This window comes from Octodon degus, unplaced genomic scaffold (assembly GCF_000260255.1).
Source record: "Octodon degus isolate 3935 unplaced genomic scaffold, OctDeg1.0 scaffold00290, whole genome shotgun sequence".
NCBI lineage: Eukaryota > Metazoa > Chordata > Mammalia > Rodentia > Octodontidae > Octodon > Octodon degus.
Window position 1 is genome coordinate 1473597 of NW_004524866.1, and position 8570 is coordinate 1482166.

Sequence of the window (8570 nt, forward strand, 5' to 3'; positions counted from 1 at the left end):
TCACTATATAGATTGGACTTCCTGTTTTCAGCCTTTCAAGCACTGGGATTACAGGCACATGCCCCCATGCCCAGTATCAATCTCCATTTCAGCGCGCCTTGGTTGTAGGGCTGGCATAGCATGCCAGGAATCAAACCAAGGTCCCTGCACTTGCCTAAGCAGGAGCTTTATTTGCCTGAGCTATCTGGCCAGCCCACTAATACAGTTTTTGAAACAAAGAAATAAAAGTAAAACCATTCTGACAAAAGATTTACTATAAATTATATGATTTTCTAATGTTAGTTGTTTGTACATATAAAATACTAATTAATTAACGAATTTATAAAGTTCTGATTGAATTACTTATGCTGAAATACAAAATTTACTCGTGTAACACTCAAAGATGAAATTTATCTATTTATTTATTGTTTATTTACTTATTTGTAATTTAGGGAAGAGTCTATAGGGTGTTCAGGGGCTCACTACTACATCACAATCGTAGTGATCCACCTGTTTACAGCCTCCCAAGAGCTAGGATTACAAGCAGGCGCTACCACTCCTAGTCTCAATTGCTGTCTCCCTGTGCCCTGGGAGTTAGGGCTGGCATGGCAGGCATGGGGATCAAACCCCTAGCCCCTGTACCTGCTTGCAGGTGCTTTAATTAGCTGAGCTATTTGTCCAGCCCTCGAAGATGAAATTTAATTTTTTTTTCAGAACCGGGGACTGAACTCAGGCCGTTGCACTTGCCAGGGAAGTGCTTATTCTACTGAGCCATCTCCCCGGCCCCTCAAAGATGAAATTTAGACGATGATATTTATTCCATTTTAAAATATGAAATACTGATAAATTCTTTAAGTGTTTGGAAACATATTAATGATAAAATAAAGGAAATAAGAAAAGTAAAAAATTAAGTGGTTGAATAAAATGTGTTTACAGACTGAAGGTTCATTGAAGAAGAGTCACAATTTACAATATTGATAGAGTGAAGCTAGGTAATTTCAATCAAAATTAAATTACGAATTTGGTGTAAATTATGACCTTGTATGAGGTGGCAGTTCACACATTTCCCGAAATGAAATACTGCTGGAATTATCTGATTCAGTGAAGTTATGAGATTATGATAGTTTTTTGTATAATTGCCTGAAGATCAAATGAGAAATCTCAACAACACAGAGACTGATTTCTACAGAAGCATTCTTCTTTGTGAGTAGAGAGAACTGAATTTATGAATGAATCAGACTAATAAAGGAGATAAATTGTGGTCACAAACAAGGTGGCCAGGGCTGGTCTGACATCTCAGCAGACTAAAGCACCTGCTTAGACAGAGGGCAGGGGTCAGGGCTTGATCCTCAGGTTTCTGTGCTGTCCCCACCCCTAGGGCAGGCTGAGAAGGAGACTGAGACTGGGCGTGGTTGTGCACACCTGTAATCTCAGCATTTGGGAGACTGAAAACAAGAGAATCACTATGAGTCCAATCTATGGAGTGAGACCGTGTAAACCCTCTGGACCCTGTCCTAAACACAGAAGAAAAAAAAAAGGAATAAGATGGCAGGTTTAAGCAGGAATTGTTTCTTATATGATATTTTGAAGTATCTAGAAAAACTGAAATTTCAGTTTTTCTAGTTAATTTTCAGATAATTCTCCTTTCTCCCTAGACATGGAACAGTGTGTGACGTGTCCCGATCATCAGTATGCCAACATTCAGAGAAACCACTGCCTCCAAAGGAACGTCACTTTTCTGGCTTATGAAGACACCCTGGGAAAGGCACTGGCTGGAACTGCCCTGGGTCTCACTCTTCTCACAGCTGCTGTTCTTGGGCTCTTTGTGAAGCACAGAGACACTCCCATCGCCAAGGCCAACAACAGGGCTCTCAGCTACACCCTGCTCATCTCCCTCACCTGCTGTTTCCTCTGCTCCTTGCTCTTCATTGGCCGGCCCAACACAGCCACCTGTATCCTGCAGCAGACCACGTTTGGAGTTGTGTTCACTATGGCTATTTCCACTGTCTTGGCCAAAACTATGACTGTGGTGCTGGCCTTTAAAGTTACTGCTCCAGGCAGGAGGATGAGGCAGTTGCTGGTGTCAGGAGCACCAAATTATATCATCCCCATCTGCACCCTGATCCAATTCACTCTCTGTGGAGTCTGGATGGGGACAAATCCACCCTACATTGACACAGATGCTCATTCTGAACATGGTCACATCATCGTTATTTGCAACAAGGGCTCCCTCACTGCCTTCTACTGTGTCCTGGGATACTTGGGCTCACTGGCCCTGGTGAGCTTCACTGTGGCTTTCCTGGCTAGGAACCTGCCTGACACATTCAATGAAGCCAAGTTCCTGACCTTCAGCATGCTGGTGTTCTGCAGTGTGTGGGTCACCTTCCTGCCTGTGTACCACAGCAGCAAGGGAAAGGTCATGGTGGCCATGGAGGTCTTCTCCATCTTGGCCTCCAGTGCAGGGCTGCTGGGCTGCATCTTTGTCCCCAAGTGCTACATTGTTTTGTTAAGACCAGAGAGAAATTCTCTGCATGGTTTTAGAGATAAAACACATTTTAACAGTTAGAAACCATTGTAAGTTTAAGAAGTGTATGTTTTTTTCTGAAATCCATAATAGCTCAGGGGTAAAGATATACTATTATTTTCAGTTACATATTTCATTACAGCATGAGATTTACTTAATTATCAATGGTTCCACTTTTTCTCTAGTCCTAAATTTGGTAACTCTAGGAAAAATTTCCATTTCACTTTGAATGTTATTTTGAAAAAAAAATTATTCCTGTCACAAAATGTATGCTAAATCCTTATATTTAACTTTATGTTTGGTTCAGTTCCCCCTTTATTTAATTTACTTATTCAGTTTTTTTAAAAGTATTTTGTGCACGTTTTCACTATGCAGGTCAGACTCCTAGTGATCCTCCTGTTGTCAGCCTACTCAGCACTGGGATCACAGGTATGTGACACCACACTGAGACCTACTGGTGGATTCAGAGTGCCTGGGGGCTGGGCCAGTGTGACATGTGGTGGCAGGGATAAAACCCTGGGTCCTGCACTTGCCTAAACAGGCACTTAGTCCACTGAGCTGTCTCCCTCTTAAGGCATGAGAATTAATAGACAAATTCAGTAACATAGCAGGATACAAAGTCAATACCCAAAAGTCAATAGCATTCCTCTACACAGATAACAAACACACTGTGGGAAAATAGAGAAACAATACCTTTATAGTAGCACTGAGGAAAATGAATACTTAGGAATTAATCTACCTAAAGAAGTCAACAATCTATTCCATGAAAATTACAGTAATCTGAGAAAGGAAATCATGAATGATTTCAGAAATTAGAAAGGTATTTCCTGCTCCTGGATAGGAAGAACAAGCACTGTGAAGATGGCTATACTCCCAAAACTGTTTTACAGACTTAGTGAGTTTCTAGTTGTATCTCAAATTTTCTGATCAAGGAGATTATGGGGCCACAGTGGAAAGTGATCAATAATGTAGCGTGTGGCTAAGGAGATTCAAATGTAGAGAAAACATTCTCTCAGGCTTTCACAGAGGGCTAATTGGTCAAGCAATGGCCGTGACTCATCCACATGGCTGACACTGACAAAGGATCTACAAACCGCTGTACAGGGTTTCAGGATAAATCCTGAGTGGATTTGACTGAGCTTATCAGATCCGAAAGCTACATTTCTCGTTATATAGGTCTTGCTTTATCTTGGTCTTAGCCATCCAGCAGAAAAGTATAAAAACAAAGTATAAAAAATAAAGCCATATTAATATCCTGAGCTGTATAATGCTCAAGTCAACAACTTCTGACATTGCCAGATTTGTGGAAAACCCACTACTGTTATGGACTACTGGACTATATTGGAATATTCTGCTGAATTCATGCACCTATAATATTTAAATGACAATGGAATAATCTTCTCTGACAAACCTAAGCAAAAAAATGATACAAACAAACGATCATTTTGTATCTGCATATTCAAAATAGTTAAAATAGATATACAGCTTCTTTCTCTTAATTCAATGAATAGAAAAATTTGTTGTAATACTGTTTTTAGACAGGATATCATGTCTGCATCTTGTACAATGAATAAACACTAATACAACAATATGCAATATATTAATTATTAAGACTGTCCTACTAACTGGTTTTGAAACTGTCTCATTACTATTTATTTCTGAATAAAATTATTTTTAAAAAAGATTTAGTGGGTTTCTTAATTCACTACAATTAATGACTTGTCCTGCAAAGCTAAATACAGGAAGCCATCAATGATTTAGAAACCGTCATTCAGATGCAGACTTGACCCAAAGTATGTGACTTTCTATCTTAAATGTACCTGCCTATCTGAGTAGGTACCGCCTCAACGAGTTTTGTTCCTAATTATTCTGAGTATTTGAGGGAATGTATGATGCACAGATCTTGTGCATATTCCTTGAATCTTTGAGATCACTTCACAAATAACCTTATATTGAGTCTTCCACTGCAATATTTTGTAATTACCCCAAATAGTATTTATGGAAATTCAGTATTAGTACAAGATTGAAATCCAATCTGTCTGTGTCTTCACGTCACTAGACGTCTATGAAATTATGCTCCATAAAGATTAAGAGGCTAATTAACTCTCTTCTTTCTATCTTTCTTTCTGTCCTTTCTTTTTTTCTTTCTCTCTTTCATTTTCTCTTTTGGAAAAGAGATTCACTATACAATTCAGGCTGACCTTGAACTCACTTTGTAGTCCAGGCTGGCCTTCTGCCCCAGCCTCAGGTGTGCCAATTAGAGGCATTCTCAACCACATCCAGCATAATCATGTTTGCTAACCTATTCTTCATATGGACATAAGACATCAGACGCACAGGCAGAAGGCAAGAAAAAGTCAGTTTTTTCCAGGGCAGTGTGGGAGATGGAACAGAAGTGCTTATCCAAGCTCACTACAGTAAGCCATAGACAGACAGTACTAATATAGGGATTTCTCTGAATGAAACTGTGAGTTCAAACTCTGGACAGACATAATCTTGAGGACACATCCAAGAGGATTGTCCTGATGGCTATTTTCCTTATCCTTCAGCCTTCTCTCTCAGTGTGTCCTGTGTGGCCTGCCAAACTGAGTCATGTTGCTTGCCTTTGCAAAATGAATAATAGTGTATATAAGAATGAAAATGTGTTGATTGGTGAGTTTTTGCCTTTATATTTATTTCCGCATCAGTAGCAACAATACAAAGTCATACAAGGAATTATTGTTCTTTGGTGCTAAGCCTCTTTTTCACTTGTCTATTTCCACCTGATTATTAGATAATGGCCAGGGGCTCTGTGGATAAATACAGCATTGCTCACTGTATCGCTATATTATGTCCTTCATCCCCAGCTCAGAAAGAATTTTCCAAATTCATTTGTTGATTCTGTTCCTCTTCTCTCCCTTTTTCTTTGAATGAGAGAAGAGAGTAGATGTTTTCATCGTTCTTTTTTTTCTGTACTTAATACAGGTTCTGCAGGGTCTCGCTATGCAAATCAGACTGATAGTTATCCTCCTATTTTCTGCCTCCCAAGTGCTTGGGTTACCGGCGTGCCACCACACCCAGTCTTCATCTTTCTTATATTCTATGTTTGAAGCTTAGCCTCAGAAGGTTACATCATTGTTGGCCTTCTGTCTTTCTTTCCACCCTCGTCCTTCCAAGGTTTCCACTTCATGGGGTCACATGATGTCCTTTGAATCACAGAACATTGCCTGGAGTTCACTGATAAGAAACTGCAGCAAAGTTTCCCTTCCACCAAGTTCAGTGTCTGCTAACTTTTTAATTTTTATATTATTTTTGTACTTTCTGATACCTTGACTGAGTCATCAATACTATTTACCCAAATTGGCTTCAGGAAATTTATGGTAGATATTTAGCTGTTCTTTACCTAGATTCCTGAAGCAAGTAATAGAATATGTGGACACTTTCTAGAAGAGCAGTATGAAGGCAAGTCTTTGTACTCACAGGACTCAAACAAGTACAGTATTTGAATTTTAAGCAGATCAATTAAGCCACAGGGAAAAAAATTTAAAAAGGTTCAAACAGGAAATGAGAAAATAAATTATTTTTCCTCATAATATGATTCTACCTATAAAACACACAAAACATCAACACTCCTTAACAAACCAAAATTTCTTCAAAGTAACATAATAGAAAATCTCCCTACAAAGAACAGTTCCTTCTCATTCTACCGATAATGAGATGATTAAAAACAAACCAGGAAGGGAATCCAATGTGGTCAATTAAAAAGACAGAAATAAATGCCTAATCAACATCACGAAAAGTCTTCCCAATAAAAAGTATAAAATGCAAAAGAAAAACTTGAAGAATAAAATGGAAGGTGCAAGTACTTCCAGTGTACATGGATTGAGATAATCAGTAGTTTTAAAATGTCAATACTCATCTCAAATGAGGCAACGATTCAATGCAATTCTCATAGCACTTCACAAGATTAGAAGCAGCCTAAAGCATTAGGGGTGTACAAGAACCTGAAGAGCCAAAGCAATGCTGAGTAACAAGAGCAGTCCTGAAGGATTCAGAATACCTGACTTGGACAGGGCAGAGCCACTGTAACATCACAGTGTTTTATGGGCACATACATAGTCATGGAGCAGAGTAGAGGTCTCAGAAAGAAATGTGCATCTTTAGGAAACCCAAAGACACCAAAAAATTTACATGCAAGGAAAGATGGTTTAAAGTAGCTTTGGGGAAACTGGATATCTATCAGAAGATGAAAAAATTACGATCTTATCTGTCACCTAGAAGAAAAATCAACTCAAAATTATGAAAGACATTAATGTAGTATCTGAATAATTGTAACTACTAGGTGACAGAATGAAAGAAATTATAATATGATAATATGCATAAAATATTCTGATTGTTCTGTACGTACTTTAGCAAGACTTATGGGCTACAATGTAGTGGGGAATTTTTGGAAAATATCCCAGATACTACTGAGAAGAATATGTATTCTGTTATATTTCACTGGAACACTCTAAAAGAACTATTAGGCCCATTTAGTCACATGCTTTATGCAACTCTGATGTTTTATTCTTGATATTTTTGCCCAAGTAATTTGTTTATATCTGGCATTGGGGATTCAGGTCCCCATTATGACTACATATGCATTTATGTCATCCTTTATACCCGTAGTGCTTCTCAAAGAAGTTGTATGTGGTAATGTTTGGTGCAATTAGGTTTATAATTATTATCCCTTTGTATTAAATTTTTTCCTTAACTAATATATAGTGACACTGTTTGGCTCTTTTGGTCACTGTAGGCATCCACGTCTCATATACTTCATAAGGCTACACTAGAAATAAGGTTGAAGGAAAGCTTCATCTCTACACAAAGGACATTGACCAATGGAAGCTATTTCTTTTTTCCAAACAGCTTCTAACTTGAAAGGGGAGATGAAATTTGTACTGCCTATTCTGCCACTGACTGCCGATGTTATATAAGCTTGGTAATCTAAGCTCTGCTTATTTTTCTGTGATGCTCTAGAAAATGCCACCAACTAAGTTCTTCAATAAGAAAAGTATAAAACATGCTGTCATTGCGATGTAAGTGAAATTCTATTTTCACCAGACTTGTGCTTTGTGGCTCTTGATATACTCTGGCCATGTTTGTTTTTAGCTTTAAATCAGAGGAAAACCTAAAATAGTTCATGAATTTAAAAAAAAATTAGAACATCTAATAAAAAGACAATATAATGTTATTATGGGCTACTGGAATCTTTTAGAATATTTTGCTGAGTTTACACACCTATAATATTCAATAACGGAACTTAGAAAAAATGGGGTATACAGATGAATGTCCATTTTGTAATTGTGTATTCAAAGTGGTTAGGATAGATATATAGTTACATTCTCTTAATGAATAGAGTGATTTGTTCTAATGGTGTTTGTAAATAGGATATCATGTCTGCATCTTGTACAGCAATTAACCACTAAGAAGAATATATGCAGTGTGTTATTTGTTGAAATTGTACTTCCAATTTGATTTGAAACTGTCTCATTGCTATCTGTTTATCAATACAATTTTGAATAAATAAATAAATAAATAAAGAGTCAAAAAAAAAGAAAGAAAGAAAGAAACTGGTGATTAAATCAACAGAAATTTCTCACAGGAAGTACAAAAGGGCCACAAATACATTCAGAGGTATTCAACACATCCTACCACTAAAAAATGTAAATTAAACAAACACTAAGGTTTCATCTTTCTATCTGATAAGGTCAGTCACATCCCCTCAGGATTTACCCTGGGACCATGTACAGCACCAGTTATGTAGGTCTTCCTTTAACTGGGCCTTAACCACCCAGCAGAAAAGTGTCACCACAAAGTACAAAAAATAAAGCTATCTTAATATGCTGAACTGTAAAAGGCTCAAGTCAAGCTTTGGACAAATGCCAGTTGTGCCGGTAACTCACTGCTATTATGTACTGTTGGACTATATTGGGTTATTTTGCTGAATTCAAGTACCTACAATATTTGGACTGACATCAAGTATGAAAAGACCCTTTAAAGACTTCTCCAAATACAGCCTCTTTAACAGCAATGGAACACCCATCTC

General features: G+C 37.8%; 1 protein-coding gene across 1 annotated transcript in view; it reads left to right on the forward strand.

Moving 5' to 3' along the window:
* The window catches only part of LOC101566672 (vomeronasal type-2 receptor 116-like), a 48275-nt gene extending 45730 nt beyond the window's left edge, over window positions 1-2545 (forward strand). The window contains exon 8 of the mRNA XM_012512932.2: window positions 1635-2545. Within this exon, the coding sequence (XP_012368386.2) occupies window positions 1635-2545 (911 nt within the window). The remainder of the gene's footprint in view (window positions 1-1634) is intronic.
* Window positions 2546-8570: the final 6025 nt, after the last annotated feature.